Source organism: Hemibagrus wyckioides, linkage group LG12, assembly GCF_019097595.1.
Source record: "Hemibagrus wyckioides isolate EC202008001 linkage group LG12, SWU_Hwy_1.0, whole genome shotgun sequence".
Classification (NCBI taxonomy): domain Eukaryota; kingdom Metazoa; phylum Chordata; class Actinopteri; order Siluriformes; family Bagridae; genus Hemibagrus; species Hemibagrus wyckioides.
In genome coordinates, this window is record NC_080721.1 from 12,185,946 (window position 1) to 12,211,049 (window position 25,104).

Genomic DNA, 25,104 nt, shown 5'->3' on the forward strand with positions numbered 1-25,104 from the left:
TAACACTATAACTTTTCTTCCCTGAGAAAACATAACAGGTATTTCTTTCAGTGTTAAAGTGGGTGTACTGGAGCAGAGGAGCTAAAAGGGGCAGAAGGGATTCTCTGGGACAAAATTTGGGATCCTGTGGTCTACATTTCTGCAGAATAAAGGTACAAAAAATGCTACATTGACAGTAAGTGATGTATCATGTGTGTGTATATAGTCTATATACAGTTTAGCATGTGTCTAAGCAGTCTGTGGACTCACAGAACTTTCCAGAATATATACCCAGGTGGAAAGTGTGTCTCAGGGAATCAACAGGACCAAAGGTCTCAGGTGGTTGTAAACAGATAGATTGTGCACAGGTGATAAATTAGCTATAAAAGTGAACCAAGTGTTTGCCTGTGTAACTGTTTGCATGAAGCTCATAAAAACCTTTTGATCCCCCCTCCTTCTCAGATCCAGGGACAAACATCTGTAGAGCTTGGAGAACTCATGAGACATGTGATGGAAATGTTTGTTATGTACAGAAGTGTAAGCGTGTGTCTGAGAGAATTGTTCATCATGCTGGTTAGGACACTGAAATTACCTGGCTATCACTGGTTATCACAAGCGCTGTAAATGAATCACTTCTCCCAAATATTGTTGAGCAGCCAAAAATAATCCGCTGTGTGAAATTCCACGCTGCTCACAGCTTATAGACTTGTTTCGACTTCTGATTGTTATCTACAGAAATGTATAAAACAGTGGGCGTGGCCTAAAGTTCGAAAGCAGAACTTTTCATTACAGTGAACTACTTCGGTTTTATTTGTGTGATTATATTATCAAGCTTTATTTATTATCTACACGTAGCGTTGTTGAGCAAAACTCTCTGCTTCATTTATCAATATTTGATGTGTAAAGGCCATAAATGTGCCAAAAATTCCTATGGGATTTATAAACGATTCCTGCGACACTCATTTCCCTGATACGATGATATGATCAGCGCCAGCCAGCTGTGAATCACATTGAAGTGGCACAGCTGTTTCGCACCCGCAAAACCTGCATGGTGAAAGAGCATCTCCAAAATTTACCAATAATGCAGCTCAGCCATTGCGGTGTGTCCATGCTATCAGACATCCAGGCTACATCGACCTGGTGTTTCAAGTAACGGCTAGTATAGTTTTGTTTTAATTTATAGATAATTTCATGGAACATTCTTCAAATAAAAGTGCTTGAAATTTAACAGCAGAATTCGTGTGTAACTAAAATCATTGCAGTGATTCTCTTCACACTCCTCCTGAGAAGTATAATGCCGAATGGAATTTTTTTATAAGTAACACCGTTCTTGTGTGAATAATTTGCCAGTGGAGGCTATAAAACATCATGGCTTGAAAGCCTGACTCTGAATGTCCGAAGGAAGTGGCGTCGCTCCTGTTAGCATTACGTGTGAGCTGCGTTTAATTGGGGTTTTAATGGCTACAAAACTTTCACCAAAACCATTACATGTCCTGTTTATTACTAGACAGTGGTTACATCGTGAGTGCATGGAAACACACACAAGAGTAACGACAGGGAAAAACACAGATTTATCGTTTGCAGCTGTACCTCCAGTCCGGGTTTCGTCTCTGGTCACCAACAAACACCTTCATTTACGCAGCAGTTAATGATTATAGGGTGTTATGTGTCCTCTTTGCGACCTAGTTCCTCATTTACAGTCTAACTCCTTATCTGCACTAATATTCAAATATTTGGCTCAAATATTTTCGGATTGTTGTGTAAGCGTGATGGTGATCGGTTGACATTTAGAATTTAGCACCTAATACTTTATTTATTTATTTTTCATTCAGTGCAGCTTGTAATTCAAAGCAATTTTAGGTTAAGTTTATTTTAACTACATTTTTTTTTATCCTCATCCAAGGATCTTAGAGACTATGACGTATTAAGAACTGGTATTCTCTGTGAAACTGAATATTCACCAGTGTATTTAATCTGTAGATTTCTGGCAAATATAACGTCTATATTGGGAAGGTCTACTCTGTTGTTGCCGTGTTCCCCTGTTTACTTCTGTACTGTAACTATTAACATCTGCTCTGACACCTATCTCTTTAGTACAGGGAGAACACTCTGTGTGCCATGCTACAAATAAAAAGACAGGTACAACATGTTTATTTTTATTTCTTTATTTTATGCTAACAAACCCAAGGCAACATTTGGCAATGAGAAGGAAATCTTCAAACGGCGAGGAGAAACTCGGATTCCCCGGTGGTCCGGCGACAGGATCCTGTGCTCTCTCTGTGGCGACATAAGAGGACAACAACAACAACAACAACAACAACAACAACAACAACAACAGTATTTCAGTGAAAGAACTGGAGTTGATGTGCACCACCTTCCTGATGTGTAATCGGAACAGGCTGAAAAATATCAGCCCGAATCCTCCACACCAGATCAAAATGTAGAGAGCACTGTGTCCAAAATCAGCTGCAGCTCTCAGATGTCAATGAGACAAAAGAGACTAGAACCGATTACACTCATGTGTGCATGGACAACGTGCTCATCAATGTGTGTGTTTCTGGTGGTGCGATCATGCCATCCCTGTGTCCTCATGGTGACGTCTATGAAGCCACTCATGCCGCGTGTAGTTGTGTGGATTTGTTAGACAGTGTGTAGTTGTTGGTATGTAGAGCTCACAGCTGTTGTTGCATCTGCGTGTACACTAGCTGCGTGTACTCACCTGTAGCTTTTACCACCTGCATTTCTCTTTTACCTTTCGATGGGTAAACCTTTTGTTTTTTGCATGCTGTCTGCTGCTGGTGTCGGATTCATCATCCTCCTGGTCACTCTTCCATTGTGGTTTGTAGCTCCTGCACTTAGCCTTAGACTGCTTTTTGTCTTTCTGATCCTCCTTCACATAACTCTTTCTTCTATGCCTAGTGTGCCAACATGAGGAAGAGGACGAATCAGAAGTGTAAGACTTTCTGGTTTGTGCAGAGCTTCTGCTCCTGGTGGACTTTCCATCACCCTCAGAGTCGCTGTACAGGTGTTGTCTGTTGGTGCTGCATAGTCTGACAGGTGTACCTGCCCTGGGATTTTTTATCCTAGTGTTTCCTATAGCACTGTTATCCAAATAGGATAATAAGCTACAGGATGGCAACTCAGTGTTGCTGTCACTGGGATGTACAAACCCAGGTACAGAACCCCCTTCAGCACCTGCTGCACTATCAGAGACTGTCTCCTCTGTAGAAGCAAACAAACAAACAGAAATACATAACATGTAATATAATTTATCTTAGTTGAGCATGGTATAAAGTTAGAAATTCAACATCTTTTACCAATAGATCCATTAATCAGGACAGGTGAAGACAGGTGAATTATCCGGGTGGTGTCTTCTGGGTTACCCGCCGCCGGACCAACAGAACCGACACAAAACATACACGAGTACGGAGACTCCCTGTCGTCCACGGTGATGCACCTGAGGCATTCTACATGAAAGAAATTCATTGCAGCATATTAGTACGATTAAGTAGAATTTATCCGATCTAATTATTTCACACATTTAGGATTTAGCTTGAAGATACAACATTACTACACACCTGGACAGTGCCAGTATCCAATTGTCTCCATCTCTTCTTCCTCATCCTCATATAGAACCGCTTGATAGAAATAACATGAACTCGTGTGATTATTGTCAAACATAAAAAATGTATTAAACATGTAATTAAGGATCATTTAGTTCTGTTTATGTGAGTCTGATCTAATGCAGATAGATGTTCTTCAATCACTACTACTAGATCCTGATAACACAGGACATTGCCAAATTCTGGCAACATGTCCACATGAGGAAGAGGCCAAATCTGGACAGTGAGCCTTACTGTTTTGTGCAGACTGTGTACTGCTGGTGGACTTTCTATCATCCTCAGAGTCGCTGTACAGGTGTTGTTTGTTGGTGTTGTATGGAATGAGAGGTGTACCTGCCCTGGGATTTGTTACCCCAGTGTTTCCTATAGCACTGTTATCCCAATAGCTACAGGATGGCAACTCAGTGTTGCTGTCACTGGGATGTACAAACCCAGGTACAGAACCCCCTTCAGCACCTGCTGCACTATCAGAGTCTGTCTCCTCTGTAGAAGCAAACAAACAAACAGAAATACATAACATGTAATATAATTTATCTTAGTTGAGCATGGTATAAAGTTAGAAATTCAACATCTTTTACCAATAGATCCATTAATCAGGACAGGTGAAGACAGGTGAATTATCCGGGTGGTGTCTTCTGGGTTACCCGCCGCCAGACCAACAGAACCGACACAAAACATACACGAGTACGGAGACTCCCTGTCGTCCACGGTGATGCACCTGAGGCATTCTACATGAAAGAAATTCATTGCAGCATATTAGTACGATTAAGTAGAATTTATCCGATCTAATTATTTCACACATTTAGGATTTAGCTTGAAGATACAACATTACTACACACCTGGACAGTGCCAGCATCCAATTGTATCCATCTCTTCTTCCTCATCCTCATATAGAACCGCTTGATAGAAATAACATGAACTCGTGTGATTATCGTCAAACATAAAAAATGTATTAAACGTAATTAAGGATCATTTAGTTCTGTTTATGTGAGTCTGATCTAATGCAGATAGATGTTCTTCAATCACTACTACTAGATCCTGATAACACAGGACATTGCCAAATTCTGGCAACATGTCCACATGAGGAAGAGGCCAAATCTGGACAGTGAGCCTTACTGTTTTGTGCAGACTGTGTACTGCTGGTGGACTTTCTATCATCCTCAGAGTCGCTGTACAGGTGTTGTTTGTTGGTGTTGTATGGAATGAGAGGTGTACCTGCCCTGGGATTTGTTACCCCAGTGTTTCCTATAGCACTGTTATCCCAATAGCCACAGGATGGCAACTCAATGTTGCTGTCACTGGGATGTACAAACCCAGGTACAGAACCCCCTTCAGCACCTGCTGCACTATCAGAGTCTGTCTCCTCTGTAGAAGCAAACAAACAGAAATACATAACATTTTAAACATAACATTTAAAATGTTGTAATATAATTTAGTTTAGTTAAGCATTGTATAAGGTTAGAAATTCATTTTCATTTTTGAACATTTTTTTTCTGTTTTGTTTATGTGAGCCTGATCTAATGAAGATAGAAGTTGATGAATCATTACCACTAGATCCTGAGAACGTAGGATTTTGGCAGACACCACAAAAAGTGCAGGATAAAGGAGACTCCTCATCGTCCACAGTGTTGCACATGAAGCATACTACATAAAGGAAATGAATTGTGGCATGTTAAAAATTTAAGTAGAATTTATGTGACACATTTATTTTATTTAGGACATACACAATATTCCCAAAAGTTTTGGGACATCTGCATTTACATGCACATGAACTTTAATGACATTGTGCTCTTAATCTGCAGGGTTTATTATGGCATTAGCCCTCCTTTACAGCTATAACAGCTTCAACTCTTCTGGGAAGGCTTTCCACAAGGTTTAGGAGTGTGTTTATGGGAATTTTTGACCATTCCTCTAGAAGTACATTTGTGAGGTCAGGCACTGATGTTGGACAAGAAGGTCTGGCTTGCAGTCTCCACTCTAATTCATCCCAAAGGTGTTCTATCGGGTTGAGGTCAGGACTCTGTGCAGGCCAGTCAAGTTCCTCCACACCAAACTCACTCATCCATGTCTTTATGGACCTTGCTTTGGTCACTGGTGTGCAGTCATGTTGGAACAGGAAGAGGTCATCCCCAAACTGTTCCCACAAAGAGCATGAAATTGTCCAAAATGTCTTGGTATGAAGCTGAAGCATTAAATATTCCTTTCACTGGGACTAAGGGACCGAGCCCAACACCTGAAAAACAACCCCACACCATAATCCCCCCTACACAAAACTGTACACTTGGCACAATGCAGTCAGGCAAGTACCGTTCTCCTGGCAACTCGTCCATAGGATTCCCAGACAGAGAAGCGTGACTGGTCACTCCAGAGAACACGTCTCCACAGCTCTAGAGTCCAGTGGTAGAATGCTTTACACCACTGCATCCATGCTTTGCATCGCACTTGGAGATGTAAGGCTTGGATGCAGCTGCTTGGCCATGAAAACCCATTCCATGAAGTTCTCTATGCACTGTTCTTGAGCTGATCTGAAGGCCACGTGAAATTTGGAGGTCTGTAGCTATTGACTCTGCAGAAAGTTGGGGATTTCTTCACACTGTGTGCCTCGGCATGCACTGACCCCTCTCTGTGATTTTACGTGACCTGCCACATCGTGGCTAAGTTGCTGTTGTTCCCAATTGATTCCACTTTCTTATAATACAACTAACAGCTGATCATGGAATATTTAGTAGTGAGGAATTTTCACGAATGGACTTACTGCACAGGAGGCAACCTATCACGCTACCACACTTAAATTCACTGAGCTCCTGAGAGCGACCCATCCTTTCACAAATGTTTGTAGAAGCAGTCTGCATGCCTAGGAGCTTGATCTTATACACACATGTGGCCATGGACGTGATTGGAACATCTGAATTCAATGACTTAGAGGGGTGTCCCAAAACTTTTGGCAATATTTGAAGGACTACATCAAACATTACACCAATAAAAGACATACAACTTACCTGGACAGTGCCAGTATCCAATTGTCTCCATCTCTTCTTCCTCATCCTCATATAGAACCGCTTGATAGAAATAACATGAACTCGTGTGATTATTGTCAAACATACAAAATGTTTTAAACATGTAATTAAGGATCATTTAGTTCTGTTTATGTGAGTCTGATCTAATGCAGATAGATGTTCTTCAATCACTACTACTAGATCCTGATAACACAGGACATTGCCAAATTCTGGCAACATGTCCACATGAGGAAGAGGCCAAATCTGGACAGTGAGCCTTACTGTTTTGTGCAGACTGTGTACTGCTGGTGGACTTTCCATCACCCTCAGAGTCACTGTACGGGTGTTGTCTGTTGGTGCTGCATGGATTGACAGAACCCCCTTTAGCACCTACTACACTATCAGAGTCTGTCTCCTCTGTAGAATCAAACAAACAGAAATACATAACAGTTTAAACATGTAATATAATTTAATTTAGTTAAGCATGGCATAAAGTTAGCAATTCTTCATTTTCATTTTTGAACATTTTTTTCTGTTTTGTTTATGTGAGCACCAGTACCTGATGATGATGTGCTCCCGAACATTGTGTCTGCAGTGAACATGTCTGAGGGAGACATGCATGCAGAAGATGCAACAGGGAATGCCTGTGAACAGTGTGGCTCTGTCTGATCTGCTGTCGGATCACTGTTCCTGCTAGAGTCGGCTTGCTGATCTGAGGGAGAGGCCGAATCTCTAATGCAAAGACACTTTGCAAGATAATGGCTGAGTTCGTCTACTTCATCATCCTTGAGGTTGCTGTCCCTGTGTCGCTTGTGTTCAGTGGGCAGAGAGCTAGCCTTAGCTGCTGTCGATGTTTCTGCACCAATGTTCATGCTAGTGCCAGTTTGCCAATGTGATAGAGAGGACAAATCTACAATACAACGACGCTTTGCAGGACTATGGCTGCTTTCATCTTCTTTATCATCCTTGTAGTTGCTGTCCCTGTGTCTCTTGAGTTTATTGGGCAAAGATCTAGCCTTAGCTGCTGTTGATGTTTCTGCACCAATGTTCATGCTAGTGCCAGTTTGCCAATGTGATAAAGAGGACAAATCTACAACACAACGACGCTTTGCAGGACTATGGCTGCTTTTGTCTTCTTTATCATCCCTGAGGTTGCTGTCCCTGCGTCTCTTGAGTTTATTGGGCAAAGATCTAGCCTTAGCTGCTGTTGATGTTTCTCCACCAATGTTCATGCTAGTGCCAGTTTGCCAATGTGATAAAGAGGACAAATCTACAACACAACGACGCTTTGCAGGACTATGGCTGCTTTTGTCTTCTTTATCATCCCTGAGGTTGCTGTCCCTGCGTCTCTTGAGTTTATTGGGCAAAGATCTAGCCTTAGCTGCTGTTGATGTTTCTCCACCAATGTTCATGCTAGTGCCAGTTTGCCAATGTGATAAAGAGGACAAATCTACAACACAACGACGCTTTGCAGGACTATGGCTGCTTTTGTCTTCTTTATCATCCCTGAGGTTGCTGTCCCTGCGTCTCTTGAGTTTATTGGGCAAAGATCTAGCCTTAGCTGCTGTTGATGTTTCTACACCAATGTTCATGCTAGTGCCAGTTTGCCAATGTGATAAAGAGGACAAATCCACAGCACAAAGGCGATTTGCAGGCGTTCTGCTACGGGTGTCACACTCCAGCTGTTGTACGCCGTCGTCTGTCTGATCTGAGGTCACAATAGTGGGAGAAAAAATAACATTAAATGCCATCAGATTTGTTACATAACACTCCTACTGGTGCTAGCTTCCAGATGTGAGAATGTGCTAGAGCAGGGGTCTCTAACCTTTATTTCCTCTGTGAGCTACTTGGACAAAATTAAGGTGGCCATGAGCTACTCATGTGATGTTATTAGTAAGAGTTATTTACATAGCTTACTGCCATAAAACCAGCCGAATAAGCTATTTTTGTATGAAAAAGATGTCATATTTTGCAATAAATCATATTAAATTCACATGAGCTGCATGTTAACTGTTGAGTGGAGTTAACTGATTTAAGAAAGCGGGTGTGTTGATTAGATTTATCAGTGTAGGCCAGCGACTGGTAGCTCACGAGCGACGTGTTAGAGTCCCCTGTGCTAGAGAAACACAACTCACTAACACTGACACAATGATTTCACACGTTTAGGATTTAGTTTGAAGACATTCATTAAACATTTCAGCTATAACAGAAATCCTTTTGAAATGCTGACACTTGGTCTAAAGATTCTGTGAAGGTACCCAGGCATAGAAATCTTCAAAAGTCCAGAGCAGACTCAGCTTTTTGTCTTTAGACATTTTCTATTCTCATGATCGATCATTTGGTGCAGAACTGAATGGTTACATAAAATAAATAAATAAATAAACAACATACCTTGTCTTAGTGTCTGATCTATGATAATCTTCATTTGTAAAAAATTTTCTCCTGTGTTTCTCCGCGACTTCTCTTCTTAAATGAAGGTCCCAAATGACGTCTGGTCACGCTTGGAACTCACGCTGAGGTCACAGAACCCACGTCGTAGAACACCAAGCAGCGCGCGCACATGCAGCGCGTTACCTAACCCAAAAAGGGGGGGGGGGAGCGTGTGTTTCTAGTTTGTCCCGGAGATGATTTCTTGTGAATTTGTACATGTTTATGTTTCACTCGGTTCTGCTGTCCGGATATTTTTGATTAGTTTCAGGTACACACTTTCCGCCTCAGTCTGCTCCTGGGTTTAGCCACACGGCCACATTTTCCACTCTAAAATCAGTTAATTACATAATTATTCGCCATTTTATGATAATAATAATAATAATGCCATATATATTCACTAGTATATACAACTTCCGCTCTTTTCAGTGCTCTAGCTGAGACACTTTTCACTTGTGCATTTTTGGTGTAAATAATCATCTTTTTCCTTATTATAAACACTAAGTTTTTTTTGCACCAAGACCTGCAAATGGTCGTCGTCTCTGGAGCAGAATCACGCATTTCACTTATTAAAGAGTTATTAACGTTACTGAAGAGTTTTGAGAGAGAGTCCGTTCAAATTTTCCCTGAAAGATAAAGGCATATCGGTGTGTTAGCTCGTTAGCGCACGGTGTGTTATCTCCTTATCTGCGTTAGCGCCCGGTGTGTTAGCTCGCTAGCTGCGTTAGCGCCCGGTGTGTTAACTCCTTATCTTCGTTAGCGCTCGGTGTGTTAACTCCTTATCTTCATTAGCGCCCGGTGTGTTAGCTCGTTAGCGCCCGGTGTGTTAACTCCTTATCTTCATTAGCGCCCGGTGTGTTAGCTCGTTAGCGCCCGGTGTGTTAACTCCTTATCTTCATTAGCGCCCGGTGTGTTAGCTCGTTAGCGCCCGGTGTGTTAACTCCTTATCTTCGTTAGCGCCCGGTGTGTTAACTCCTTATCTTCGTTAGCGCCCGGTGTGTTAACTCCTTATCTTCGTTAGCGCCCGGTGTGTTAACTCCTTATCTTCGTTAGCGCCCGGTGTGTTAGCTCGTTAGCGCCCGGTGTGTTAGCTCGCTAGCTGCGTTAGCGCCCGGTGTGTTAACTCCTTATCTGCGTTAGCGCCCGGTGTGTTAGCTCGCTAGCTGCGTTAGCGCCCGGTGTGTTAACTCCTTATCTTCGTTAGCGCTCGGTGTGTTAACTCCTTATCTTCATTAGCGCCCGGTGTGTTAGCTCGTTAGCGCCCGGTGTGTTAACTCCTTATCTTCATTAGCGCCCGGTGTGTTAGCTCGTTAGCGCCCGGTGTGTTAACTCCTTATCTTCGTTAGCGCCCGGTGTGTTAACTCCTTATCTTCATTAGCGCCCGGTGTGTTAACTCCTTATCTTCATTAGCGCCCGGTGTGTTAACTCCTTATCTTCGTTAGCGCCCGGTGTGTTAGCTCGTTAGCGCTCGGTGTGTTAACTCCTTATCTTCGTTAGCGCCCGGTGTGTTAACTCCTTATCTTCGTTAGCGCTCGGTGTGTTAACTCCTTATCTTCATTAGCGCCCGGTGTGTTAGCTCGTTAGCGCTCGGTGTGTTAACTCCTTATCTTCATTAGCGCCCGGTGTGTTAGCTCGTTAGCGCTCTGTGTGTTAACTCCTTATCTTCATTAGCGCCCGGTGTGTTAGCTCGTTAGCGCCCGGTGTGTTAACTCCTTATCTTCATTAGCGCCCGGTGTGTTAACTCCTTATCTTCATTAGCGCCCGGTGTGTTAGCTCGTTAGCGCCCGGTGTGTTAACTCCTTATCTTCATTAGCGCCCGGTGTGTTAGCTCGTTAGCGCCCGGTGTGTTAACTCCTTATCTTCGTTAGTGCTCGGTGTGTTAACTCCTTATCTTCGTTAGTGCTCGGTGTGTTAGTTCCTTATCTTCGTTAGTGCTCGGTGTGTTAACTCCTTATCTTCGTTAGTGCTCGGTGTGTTAACTCCTTATCTTCGTTAGTGCTCGGTGTGTTAGTTCCTTATCTTCGTTAGTGCTCGGTGTGTTAACTCCTTATCTTCGTTAGTGCTCGGTGTGTTAACTCCTTATCTTCGTTAGTGCTCGGTGTGTTAACTCCTTATCTTCGTTAGTGCTCGGTGTGTTAGTTCCTTATCTTCGTTAGTGCTCGGTGTGTTAACTCCTTATCTTCGTTAGCGCTCGGTGTGTTAACTCCTTATCTTCGTTAGTGCTCGGTGTGTTAACTCCTTATCTTCGTTAGTGCTCGGTGTGTTAGTTCCTTATCTTCGTTAGTGCTCGGTGTGTTAACTCCTTATCTACGTTAGCGCCCGGTGTGTTAACTCCTTATCTTCGTTAGTGCTCGGTGTGTTAGTTCCTTATCTTCGTTAGTGCTCGGTGTGTTAACTCCTTATCTTCGTTAGTGCTCGGTGTGTTAACTCCTTATCTTCGTTAGTGCTCGGTGTGTTAACTCCTTATCTACGTTAGCGCCCGGTGTGTTAACTCCTTATCTTCGTTAGTGCTCGGTGTGTTAACTCCTTATCTTCGTTAGTGCTCGGTGTGTTAACTCCTTATCTTCGTTAGTGCTCGGTGTGTTAACTCCTTATCTTCGTTAGTGCTCGGTGTGTTAACTCCTTATCTTCGTTAGTGCTCGGTGTGTTAACTCCTTATCTTCGTTAGTGCTCGGTGTGTTAACTCCTTATCTTCGTTAGTGCCCGGTGTGTTAACTCCTTATCTTCGTTAGTGCTCGGTGTGTTAGTTCCTTATCTTCGTTAGTGCTCGGTGTGTTAACTCCTTATCTTCGTTAGTGCTCGGTGTGTTAACTCCTTATCTTCGTTAGTGCTCGGTGTGTTAACTCCTTATCTTCGTTAGTGCTCGGTGTGTTAACTCCTTATCTTCGTTAGTGCTCGGTGTGTTAGTTCCTTATCTGCGTTAGCGCCCGGTGTGTTAGTTCCTTATCTTCGTTAGTGCTCGGTGTGTTAGTTCCTTATCTTCGTTAGCGCTCGGTGTGTTAACTCCTTATCTTCGTTAGCGCTCGGTGTGTTAACTCCTTATCTTCGTTAGCGCTCGGTGTGTTAACTCCTTATCTTCGTTAGCGCTCGGTGTGTTAACTCCTTATCTTCGTTAGCGCTCGGTGTGTTAACTCCTTATCTTCGTTAGCGCTCGGTGTGTTAACTCCTTATCTTCGTTAGTGCTCGGTGTGTTAACTCCTTATCTTCGTTAGTGCTCGGTGTGTTAGTTCCTTATCTTCGTTAGCGCCCGGTGTGTTAGCTCGCTAGCTGCGTTAGCGCCTGGTGTGTTAGTTTGTTTATCTGCGTTAGCGCCCGGTGTGTTAGCTCGCTAGCTGCGTTAGCGCCTGGTGTGTTAGTTTGTTTATCTGCGGTAGCGCCCAGTGTGTTAGCTCGTTAGTGCTCGGTGTGTTAGCTCCTTATCTTCGTTAGCGCCCGGTGTGTTAGCTCGCTAGCTGCGTTAGCGCCTGGTGTGTTAGTTTGTTTATCTGCGTTAGCGCCCGGTGTGTTAGCTCGTTATCTTCGTTAGTGCTCGGTGTGTTAACTCGTTATCTTCGTTAGTGCTCGGTGTGTTAACTCCTTATCTTCGTTAGTGCTCGGTGTGTTAACTCCTTATCTTCGTTAGCGCCCGGTGTGTTAACTCCTTATCTTCGTTAGCGCCCGGTGTGTTAACTCCTTATCTTCGTTAGTGCTCGGTGTGTTAACTCCTTATCTTCGTTAGTGCTCGGTGTGTTAACTCCTTATCTTCGTTAGCGCCCGGTGTGTTAACTCCTTATCTTCGTTAGCGCCCGGTGTGTTAACTCCTTATCTTCGTTAGTGCTCGGTGTGTTAACTCCTTATCTTCGTTAGCGCCCGGTGTGTTAACTCCTTATCTTCGTTAGCGCCCGGTGTGTTAGCTCGTTAGCGCCCGGTGTGTTAACTCCTTATCTTCGTTAGCGCCCGGTGTGTTAGCTCTCTAGCTAGTTCTCCAAGCTAACGAGAACTTCAGTCACCGCACGAGTATGAACTCGTTTACAAAAAATCCTAAACACTTCTTAATAAACTGTGGTGTTATAAACATCTGTGACAAACTGCAGATAGAGAGGAGAGACACAGTAAACACCGCTGAATGTAGGAGGAAAGCAGGGAACTAGCGACACTAGATTTTACTCGGTCGAACGGCTCGTTTGTACAGGCTGTGTAGCAGCCGAGCTACAACGTGCTAACGGATAAGGAAGGCTGTGTGCGGACAGAGATAGTCGCCTTTATGAATCCTGTAGCCTTTCAGAAGTACGCAGTACTGCATCCCAAATAAGGCAGATAACCTAGTATGATGCCATACTCTTTACTTTAACATTTTGTAAATAAATAAAGTGTTTTCTTTGGAGTAATGGTGAGATGGAGAGGGGAAGGGGCTCTGGCTGTGTTATTGATATAGAGGTGATGGACAGGGAAGGGTACACTGGTTGTGGTATTGTAATGGTTTATATATTTCTTTCATGCCATTTCTTCTAATAAAATGATGTGGATTTGAAGTGGACTAAAAGATTTATTTTGTGTCTTGATTTTAAACTTGCTGTAGATTTCCACTGTGACAGTAGTAGCAGTAATAGTAGTAATAGGAATCTTCTTTTTAAAGTGTGGCTCGTACTCTTCCTCGCTCTCCTCACTGTCGTCTGCTCTCTTGTCAGTGTCCTCAGGTTCTAGGTGGTTCATCAGCTCATTTGCCAGATGCAGTTTGAAGTCCAGGATCTGTTCAGTGTTTTTTGCTGACCGGGTTAAGCGCTATGCTGTCAGACTCGTACTGGATCCAGGAATTTGTGATGGCAACATCGAAGAAATGAGCAGTCACACGCATGGTCCATTTCTCGGTTCTGCTTGCCATGCGATAGAAGCTCAGCATGCGGTCACAGAGGTCCACACCACCCATGTTGACATTATACTCCCTAATTACTGCAGGAAACATGTTTTGGAGCAGTTTTTTGTCTTATTAACTTCGAAACAGTCAATCTTTTGAAATTGGCCGAATAACATCCTGTTATTTGTAGTAATAGTAGCCATGCCATTGATGAATATTTTCCTGTAAAAGTAGATCCTGAGTGTTTTATTCCTCACACAATAGATGGATATTTAAAGGCCAGATCCATGCAGAGCATAATTTAAAACAGCACTATAATCCAGGTCAAGTTATAATAATTAACCCAATAATGAACAGTTTATAGACATTTCTGGTTATTCAGTGCGCTGTTTATCCTGCACATTTCACATTCGAACAGAACATGCAGGTCATCCAGAATACGGCAGATGATCTTGATCTTGATCTGCGTTTTCATGCATCTCCACTTTCTGGCTGTCTACAAACACATCTATAAGATTTATCTATTCACCGAGCATTTAGATGAGAATTAGTTAACAAAACTTGAGTCTTTTTGCTCTACTGCATTTTTAGCAGATAGATCCGTCACAACAGTCTAAATAAGGTATTTTTTTTAAAGTACTGATACTGAAAAATCAGAACTCTGTTGAATACAGGTACAAACTGATCGTAAATTCTTACTTCACACCTTGGTTTAGATCTGGAGATCTGGTACTGAGTACATGTTAGTACTGTGTGTGTGTGTGTGTGTGTACAGGATATAATATATATCTTCTCTGCTCTTACAGATACAGTAACAGGTGTCAGTGGTGATGGTACAACAGTGCAGAAGTTTATTGTAGCTGTAAAAAGGTATAGAGACGTTTATGGAGATAATGTCGGTGTCTTGTTGAAGCCATAGGCTGGCAGACTGTCAATGATTAATGCAGGAGGACACTGTAGTGTTACCTTCTCAATGAACACAGACTCAGTCTTGACTTCACATCATGATAACATCAACAAAATAGAATGAATTTCCTCATCACACAGTTATAGAAGGGGAATCACACTCTTTGGTGTCACCCAGAAGAGGATGAGGTTCTCCTATGAGTCTGGTTCCTCTCAAGGTTTTCTTCCTCGTGTCGTCTCAGGGAGTTGTTCCTCACCACCGTCGCCTCTGACTCTCTCATTAGAGAAAAATGTAGAATTGAATTTAGGAATTTTAACTTATAATCAAGTTATATCACTGAACTTGTTTATTTCTGTACAGCTGCTTTGTGCACTGTACAAATCATTTGTAAAGAAATTGAATTAATGCTTTGGCTAAATAACATTAAGAAATCAGTATTTGGTGGAATAACCCTGATCTGCATGTGTTTTAGCTCCATGATCTCCACCAGTTTCTCACATTGCTGTTGGGGAACTTTATACCACTCAAAAAAGCAAACAGCTCAGCTTTACTTGATGGTTTGTGACCATCCATCTTCCTCTTCATGACATTGGCCAGTGGTCTCTTATTTTCTTTCCAGAGCTGTATATATATATATATATATATATATATATATATATATATATATATAATTTTACATTTTATATTTTTGTGTGTTGTATCTGTCTATGCTGCTGTAAAAAAAATTCCCTAATGGGATCGATAAAATCTATCTGTCTGTCTGTCTGTCTGTCCGTCCGTCCACCCATCTGTCTGTCTGTCTGTCTGCTCAGTATCTTGTAAAAAGGGTATCAGTTGATACTCAATGTTTCAGTTTCGGTATCCTCAAAGAAAAGTGGCACTGTACCAACACTAATCCAAACCTCAGTCATTTATATAATAATAATAATAATTATTATTATTATTATTATTATTATTATTATTATTATTATTATTATAATGCAAATAACATCAACTAATTTTTCCAGTCATTTTCATTTTTTTTAAAATACTGTTGCACACACACACACTTTTCAGTGTACTTGGTTCAGCTGTAACCTGGAAGCTTTTTTTTTGTGTGTGTGTGTGTGCGTGTGTGTGTAGAAGACACGAGGGGGCGCTATAGATCTACTTCTGCACCTGAACAGCACATGATAAACCATTTAAATCCATAGAGTACTGTATGAATACCTACACTGTATTTTATATATGTTTCTAATATCTTTCAGGACTTCAGTATCTTTTTTCTCACTCATGTGGTGTGACGTCACGTTTATTTTAATTTTTTAATTATGCATTTTTATTAAAGATCACCATATTTATAAACATGATGAAACAGACTATATTCCACATATCTACAGTCTTGCCAGGACATGGCAGAGCTGTTACTGCACCTCACACATGAATTAACCAATTCATTTATTCATCCATGCTTCATTAATTAAATAACAAGAAGAAAGGACATTTATTGTTGAAGCAGAATAAATAAAGTGTACTAACCTTCAGTCAATGTATTGTTCAATTGGTCAGCATGCTGATAAATGATTATAAACACCAGAGAGAGTGGGATTATAAATGATTATAAACACCAGAGAGAGTGGGATTATAAATGATTATAAACACCAGAGAGAGTGGGATTATAAATGATTATAAACACCAGAGAGAGTGTGATTATAAATGATTATAAACACCAGAGTGTGTGTGATTATAAATGATTATAAACACCAGAGAGAGTGGGATTATAAATGATTATAAACACCAGAGAGAGTGATTATAAATGATTATAAACTCCAGAGAGAGTGTGATTATAAATGATTATAAACACCAGAGAGTGTGATTATAAATGATTATAAACACCAGAGAGAGTGTGATTATAAATGATTATAAACACCAGAGAGTGTGATTATAAATGATTATAAACACCAGAGAGTGTGATTATAAATGATTATAAACACCAGAGAGTGTGATTATAAATGATTATAAACACCAGAGAGAGTGATGATTATAAACACCAGAGAGAGTGATTATAAATGATTATAAACTCCAGAGAGAGTGTGATTATAAATGATTATAAACACCAGAGAGTGTGATTATAAATGATTATAAACACCAGAGAGAGTGATGATTATAAACACCAGAGAGAGTGATTATAAATGATTATAAACACCAGAGAGTGGGATTATAAATGATTATAAACACCAGAGAGAGTGATTATAAATGATTATAAACACCAGAGAGAGTGTGATTATAAATGATTATAAACACCAGAGAGAGTGTGATTATAAATGATTATAAACACCAGAGAGAGTGTGATTATAAATGATTATAAACACCAGAGAGAGTGATTATGAATGATTATAAACACCAGAGAGAGTGTGATTATAAATGATTATAAACACCAGAGAGAGTGTGATTATAAATGATTATAAACACCAGAGAGAGTGGGATTATAAATGATTATAAACACCAGAGAGAGTGGGATTATAAATGATTATAAACACCAGAGTGTGATTATAAATGATTATAAACACCAGAGTGTGATTATAAATGATTATAAACACCAGAGTGTGTGTGATTATAAATGATTATAAACACCAGAGTGTGTGTGATTATAAATGATTATAAACACCAGAGTGTGTGTGATTATAAATGATTATAAACACCAGAGAGAGTGTGATTATAAATGATTATAAACACCAGAGTGTGTGTGATTATAAATGATTATAAACACCAGAGTGTGTGTGATTATAAATGATTATAAACACCAGAGAGAGTGGGATTATAAATGATTATAAACACCAGAGAGAGTGGGATTATAAATGATTATAAACACCAGAGTGTGATTATAAATGATTATAAACACCAGAGTGTGTGTGATTATAAATGATTATAAACACCAGAGTGTGTGTGATTATAAATGATTATAAACACCAGAGTGTGTGTGATTATAAATGATTATAAACACCAGAGTGTGTGTGATTATAAATGATTATAAACACCAGAGAGAGTGTGATTATAAATGATTATAAACACCAGAGTGTGTGTGATTATAAATGATTATAAACACCAGAGTGTGTGTGATTATAAATGATTATAAACACCAGAGAGAGTGGGATTATAAATGATTATAAACACCAGAGAGAGTGGGATTATAAATGATTATAAACACCAGAGTGTGATTATAAATGATTATAAACACCAGAGTGTGTGTGATTATAAATGATTATAAACACCAGAGTGTGTGTGATTATAAATGATTATAAACACCAGAGTGTGTGTGATTATAAATGATTATAAACACCAGAGTGTGTGTGATTATAAATGATTATAAACACCAGAGTGTGTGTGATTATAAATGATTATAAACACCAGAGTGTGTGTGATTATAAATGATTATAAACACCAGAGAGTGTGATTATAAATGATTATAAACACCAGAGTGTGTGTGATTATAAATGATTATAAACACCAGAGTGTGTGTGATTATAAATGATTATAAACACCAGAGAGTGTGATTATAAATGATTATAAACACCAGAGTGTGTGTGATTATAAATGATTATAAACACCAGAGTGTGTGTGATTATAAATGATTATAAACACCAGAGAGAGTGATTATGAATAATGTCCTTTCTATAGTCATATACAGTCAGCTGGAGTTGTGGATGAACTCATAAATTATCTCAACATCTGAGTTCATTATAGGTTCCACACCAACTCCTCCATGCTGAAGCCTTCAGATGCTCCATGATGGAGATCCAGCATATGTAGAATGTTATTATGTGTATTGATGAGGAGATTGTTGTTCCAAAGTCCACATGGGGTGTATGATCTGTTCTGCAGTAAAATAAATAAATAAAGTGATATAATATAATCCGATACTAAACGTAAATCCCAGGTGCCTAGTTTAAGATGTAAATATATTACATAATTCAGGTGATCACATGATACTCTCATATCACTCTGATAGCGTTCTTCATGAGTCAGATTGTTTGTCGCTGATGTAAAAAGGTTTGTCGTGTTCTAGGTGAAAGGTCAAACCTGTTTACGCTCACTCACGTTATTTACACCCTCACTCAGGAGGATCACTCGATCTACAGCTATATATAAAATGGTGATTTTGCCGTCGTACTTAAATCTGCTTCTTAAGTATCTGTGCTTTATTCAAGGTTTTCTTTCTCCTAATACTTTTGACTTTTACTCAGTACATTTCACAGGAAAAGCTCAGGTTCCAACTCATTACCTTCTCACTCTGTTTCTGTAAACAGATCTGGAAAGTCTTTATGAGATATGTAATATACACACTGATCAGGCATAACATTATGACCAGGGCCAGATGAAGAGATTAAGACTGATGATCTCCTCATCATGGCACCTGTTAGTGGGTGGGATATATTAGAGCAGCAAGTGAACATTTTGTCCTCAAAGTTGATGTTAGAAGCAGGAAAAATGGACAAGCGTAAGGATTTGAGCTTTGAGTTTGATGAAGGGCCAGATTGTGATGGCTAGACCACTGGATCAGAGCATCTCCAAAACTGCAGCTCTTGTGGGGTGTTCCCGGACTGCAGTGGTCAGTATCTATCAAAAGTGGTCCAAGGAAGGAACAGTGGTGAACCGGTGACAGGGTCATGGACGTTCAAGGCTCACTGATGCAGGTGGGGAGTGAAGGCTGGCCCGTGTGATCCGATCCAACAGACGAGCTACTGTTGCTCAAACTGCTGAAGAAGTTAATGCTGGTTCTGATAGAAAGGGGTCAGAATACACAGTGCAGGACGGGTTAGGGCTGTTTTGGGCAGCACCAACACTATATTAGGCAGGTGGGCATAATGTTATGCCTGATTGGTGTAATATGTAATATCTGGGTCTTTGTATTGTGACAGCTAGTTAGTAGTTACTAGGGTTCCTGTAGTTCCTCTATTTCCTCGAGAGATTAATGATTTGTTAGTAACTGATGCTAAATCAGTAAGAGTTTCACACATTTCTGTTGTCAGTTTTGTTCAGATTAATAATTAACTGTTGATTCGAATATTTTCACTCTATACAAACAGACCATGTGAAATTTCTCCAATCTTGATCTTTCCGGTTTGAGTGAGCCTGTACCCGTGATCACCTCAGGGTCCTGTTCCTGGCTGATGGGAGTGAAACCTGAAGTGGGTTTCTGCTATTGTAGCTCATCCTCTCAGCAGGCTGTGTGTTCTGAGGTGCTTTTCTGCTCACCACGGTTGTAAAGAGTTAACTGAATCTCCGTAGGCATCCTGTTACTTCTCTCTCTCATGGACAAGGCGTCTCCACCTGCGGATCTGCTGCTCATCTTCGGAAATCCACAGTTTCTGAACTGTCTGGTACAAATAACAACACTGAGTGAAGGTGTGTGAGCTGTGAGATTACAAGCTTTCGAGCCGTATCTGCATGATTGTATAATAGCACGAATGAGCAGATGTTTCTAATAGTGAACGTTGAATAATAATAACAACACATTTTTAATCAGTTTTATATCAGCTTTTAAGTTCAGTCCACTTGTGTCCAGTCTTATCCGGACAGGCTCGCTGTGGGTGGTTGTTTTTCATCCCAAACAAGCACACCTATTAAATACAATGATCTAGTGATTAATCCAATGCGATTGGGTGTGGCCCCTGCTTGAACCACCAGGGCAGTGGTAGTTCAGTGGTTGTTGATCGGAGGATTGGGGTCAAGCCCCAGCACCAACAAGCTACCACTGTTGGGCAATTGAGCAAGGCCCTTAACCCTCCCTGTTCCAGGGGGGCTGTATCATAGCAGTCCCTGTGCTCTGACCCCAACGTCCTCAGCTGGGATACGCAATGAAACATCCTGCAATGTATATGTAGCGATAATAAAGGCTTCTTGCCCCTCTTGCCCACCTGCAGCCACACTGACCCTTTTGAGGATAAGACTGGACATCCCTGGATTAATCCCTGAAAGAGCTGCTGCTTTAAAAAGGATTACGTTTCAGAACAAGGGCACTGAAATAAACCCATGACTTAAACCAGACCCCAGCAGCTGCAGTTAGTTAGTTAGTTAGTTAGTTAGTTAGTTAGTTAGTTAATTAATTAATTAATTAATTAATATATATATATATATATATATATATATATATATATATATATATATATATATATATATATATATGTCATATAATGTCTAATGAGAGAGAGAGAGAGAGAGAGAGAGAGAGAGAGAGAGAGACAGAGAGAAAATGGGCGGGGAGATTTGTTCCTCCTCCTCGTCTGAACTCAGAACATGAAGTTCCCCTCTGGCTCAGTGAGTTATCTCTCCACGGTTTCACAGCCAAGACCACGTTATGGAGTCACTCTAGGTTTTGACTAGGATTTCAATACACGGTAAAGCCCCTTTTTTCCACGTGGGACGCTGGGTCGCGTGCTCACTGGCTGGCACGTACACAGGCGTGTAAACAGAAAAAAACAAAAACGCAAGTGTTGACACGCAGCCGGAGAGCGAGGCAGCGCGCGCTCTCTCCGCCTTCTCCTCTGCACGGGTTTTACCACATAACGCGTTTCTGTTTAAAATCGATTTGAAACCATTTACACTCATTATAATCCACATTGTTTTTTTGGTTTCTTCTTTCGGTTTAACGAAAGGCGTGTTCATGTGAGTTGACCTCGTTATTTTATTTTATTTATTTATTTATTTATTTTTTTGCTCAATCGGTGCTTTTTTTATTATTCTACTTGAATTTTTTTTATTGACTTGAAATTCCCGGATATCACGAAATGGAGAGGAAAAATCTTCCCGCGGACAGGAACGTCTTGTGTTTGTTTGATGTGGACGGAACACTGACTCCACCGAGAGAGGTAACACATCGTTTTGATTTTAATTCTAACATCCGGAGATCTGTGTCTTATTGCACGTGCATGCAGAGACACTGCTGCTCATCATTTTTTAATACTCGTGATATTTACTTTTGCTTTCGATTTTTTGTTTATTATCCGCGAAATTCCTGTTTTTCTATAAATAGAAGCGTCTTAAAACCAAACCAGTATTTCCAACCCTGTGTGTGTGTGTGTGTGTGTATTGCCTAGAAAACAATCTGGTGTCTGGTGGTGTATAAAGTCAGCTGGATGGAGGCTAATTAGGCTCTTTTTTTTTTTTTGATCTTCTAGGTGAAAGGTCAAACCCATTCACACTCACTGACTAAAGTATGTCAGGGAGTCTCAGTGCTGGTGCAATTCCCACTGCAACAAAGTGTTATAACCCCTTACTTCATGCAGCATAGAGAGTTTGTATGGTGCAGGAAGTGGTTTAGGATTGTATAGAGTGTTATAACCCCTCATTCCATGTGATGTGTGAGCAGGAAGCCATCATTGGGATTCGGTCTACATTTAAGGACTATGTCACATTACGTAGAGCATTATAACCCCTCATTATTTTGAGCAGGGAGCCATCATTGAGATTAAGTCTACATTTAAGGACGGTCACATTACACAGAGCATTATAACCTCTTATTCCGTGTGATATTTGAGCAGGGAGTCATTATTGGGATTCGGTCTACATTTAAGGACTATGTCATTACGTAGAGCATTATAACCTCTTATTCAGCTTACATTTAAGGACTATGTCACATAGAACGTTATAACCCCTTATTCCACATGATATTTGAGGAGGGAGTTATCATTGGGATTTAGCCTATATTTAAGGACTATGTCACATTACACAGAGTGTTATAACCTCTTACTCCATGTGATATTGGAGCAGGGAGTCTTCATTGGGATTTAGCCTACATTTAAGGACTATGTCACATTACATGGAGCATTATAACCCCTTGTTCCATGTGATATTGAAGCAGGGAATCATCAGAGGGATTTATCCTCCATTTACGGACTATGTCACATTACATAGAGTGTTATAACCCCTTATTCCATGTGATGTTTGAAAAGGGAGTCATCACTGGGATTCAGCCTATGTTTAAGGACTATGTCACATTACATAGAGTGTTATAACCCCTTATTCCATGTGATATTTGAGCTGGGAGTCATCACTGGGATTCACCCTACATTTAAGGACTATGTCACATTACATAGAGTGTTATAACTCCTTATTTCCTGCTTTACAGGGAGCAGGAAGTAATATGGGGTTCAACCTATATTTAAGGTGTATATTCAACTGCATAAAGAGTTATAACCCCTTAATTACATGCATCAAATTCAGTATGTTTAATACTGAATGTTAGAACCTTTAATTTCCTGCAGAATTGTGACCATGTAGAATGTTATAACACCATATTTCAGTGTAGTGCACTTACACAGGGAACAAGGAGTCCTTTGGGATTTACTCTACATTACTGTACATATGATGTTATAAGCCCTCGTTCAATACAATATAGTATGCTTATGAAGGAAGCAGGAAGTCCTTTGAGTTTCAGCCTTCATTTAAAGCTCCAGCTACATAGAGTCTTATAGCCCCTTATTTCCTGCAATATAGAGACTATGTAGTGTGTTATAACCAATGTAGTATGTTATAACCCCTACCACAGAGCAATATAATGGATTTGTTTTTTGTTTCTGTATTGTTTGTTTCTCTACAGCATGTTAGAGGTGTGGATGTTGCCCTGTTATGGTGATCCGTTGCACTGTTCATGGCTACTCACAGAAAACGATTCATATTAATACGTACTATCACAGTCTGTCATTAACGAGTCGTTATCACAGTGTCCTTGACATTCATGATACCCGGGTGCAATATGCAGATGAGTTCTGGGACACTAATCCCGCATAAGGTGTTACTGTGTGCTGTGATTAACCACCTGAGCGAGCACCTGATTATTAACGCTGTGTGTTTGGATGAATCACTTGAGTCATGATTCATGAGTCATGTGAGTCAAATTCAAATGAATCAAAATGAAAGGGCTGTTTCAGCAAACCTACGTGTCGTTTAGTTACAACAGGACAAAGGAAACGTTACTTATGTTATAAATAACGTGGCTGGGTGTGTGGTTTCTCCATTCACACCACACACACACACACACACACACACGTTCTGACCCCTGGTATAACCACCTTAACACAGTTCAGTTGATTTAAAACGAAAAAAAAAGAATGCCTTTACCCTGAGGAGATGAGTTCATGTGTGTGTGTGTGTGTGTGTGTGTGTGTGTTTATACAGAAAATCGACCCTCAGCTGGACGCATTTTTTCAGTCTCTGCGTGCTAAAGTGAAGATCGGAATAGTGGGCGGATCTGACTACTCCAAAATCGCAGAGCAGCTCGGAGAAGGCGACGACGGTGAGACTCATCACTTTAATCATTCACCTCTCTCGCACCTTAGGCTAATCTAATCTGATCTAATCTAATCTAATCCCTCTCTCCTTCCCGTGTCTTTACTGAGACAGCCCTCCATCCACCACCATAACTATACATTCGCTCTGAATCCTGAGTCGCATGTGAGAGAGAAGACATTTTAAACCGTTATTAAAAGCAGCGAGTTTGACTTCACCAAAATAAAACACGTCTTCATTACTGACTTCTGTCTTTTATCTGGTTATCTGATGTTCGATCGCTAACACTAGCTAAACACTACTATCTGTTTGTCCTACTAGCTAACAGATTAGCTAGACACTATCTGTTTGTCCTACTTGGGCTTGATTACATACAGCTTAGGGTCTGTGGCGCTTGTTTTGGGATCCGTCAGACATTCTATCACAGACACCAGGAGCCACAATCAGATCACGTCACGTCACGTCACAACGCAGCGTCCCTTCAAGACGTTTCTGAGCTGTTAGGCTACTTCAGCTGACCACAGCTTAATCCTGAAATGAGATGATAGTGAGAAGAGAGCTTGAGGATGCTTTGGTGTGTGTGCATGCTGGGAATCAGTGGCAAGAAGAAGATGAAGAAGAAGAATCCGGGGTTAGTCAGGAAGGAACAAATGTGAATATTTATAGATTTTAGTTTTTCTATTTAATAGTAAATTAAATGGGGGTCCTTACACACACACGCACACACACACGCACACACTTTTATGGCGTCCTTCATCTCAGATCTTAATGATGATGATATAGAAGATCACATATACATTACAGCACAGTGAAATTCTAACTTCTATCTTCATAACCCAGCTATGAAAATTAGGATCTCAGCATCAGCCATGATGGAGCGCCCCTGGAGCGGAAAGGGTTAAGGGCCTCACTCAGGGGCCCAACAGTGGCAGCTTGGCAGTGCTGGGGCTTTGAACGTTGACCTTCTGAACAACAGCCTTAACCACATGAGCTGAAGTCTATATAGATGTTCAGGTTAATTTCTCCACTCAGAGGATCATATCTGAAACCCTTAATTGCTCTTCTGTTGTT

General features: G+C 40.8%; 2 protein-coding genes across 2 annotated transcripts in view; one reads left to right on the forward strand and one right to left on the reverse strand.

Moving 5' to 3' along the window:
- Positions 1–2,707: 2,707 nt before the first annotated feature.
- LOC131362461 (uncharacterized) lies at positions 2,708–13,931 on the reverse strand. Its single transcript, XM_058404465.1, has 12 exons — positions 13,776–13,931; positions 9,549–9,567; positions 7,158–8,306; positions 6,881–7,015; positions 6,602–6,661; positions 4,719–4,967; positions 4,442–4,501; positions 4,181–4,330; positions 3,837–4,085; positions 3,558–3,617; positions 3,297–3,446; positions 2,708–3,201 (listed from the first exon to the last, which is right to left on the reverse strand). Exons 1-12 carry the CDS (start codon positions 13,929–13,931, stop codon positions 2,708–2,710), a joined length of 2,931 nt encoding a protein of 976 aa, XP_058260448.1.
- A 7,133-nt stretch (positions 13,932–21,064) lies between these two features.
- Positions 21,065–25,104, forward strand: part of LOC131362958 (phosphomannomutase 1) — a 13,285-nt gene continuing 9,245 nt past the window's right edge. The window contains exons 1-2 of the mRNA XM_058405337.1: positions 21,065–21,614; positions 23,923–24,040. Of these exons, the coding sequence (XP_058261320.1) occupies positions 21,534–21,614; positions 23,923–24,040 (199 nt within the window). The 5' untranslated portion in view covers positions 21,065–21,533. The remainder of the gene's footprint in view (positions 21,615–23,922; positions 24,041–25,104) is intronic.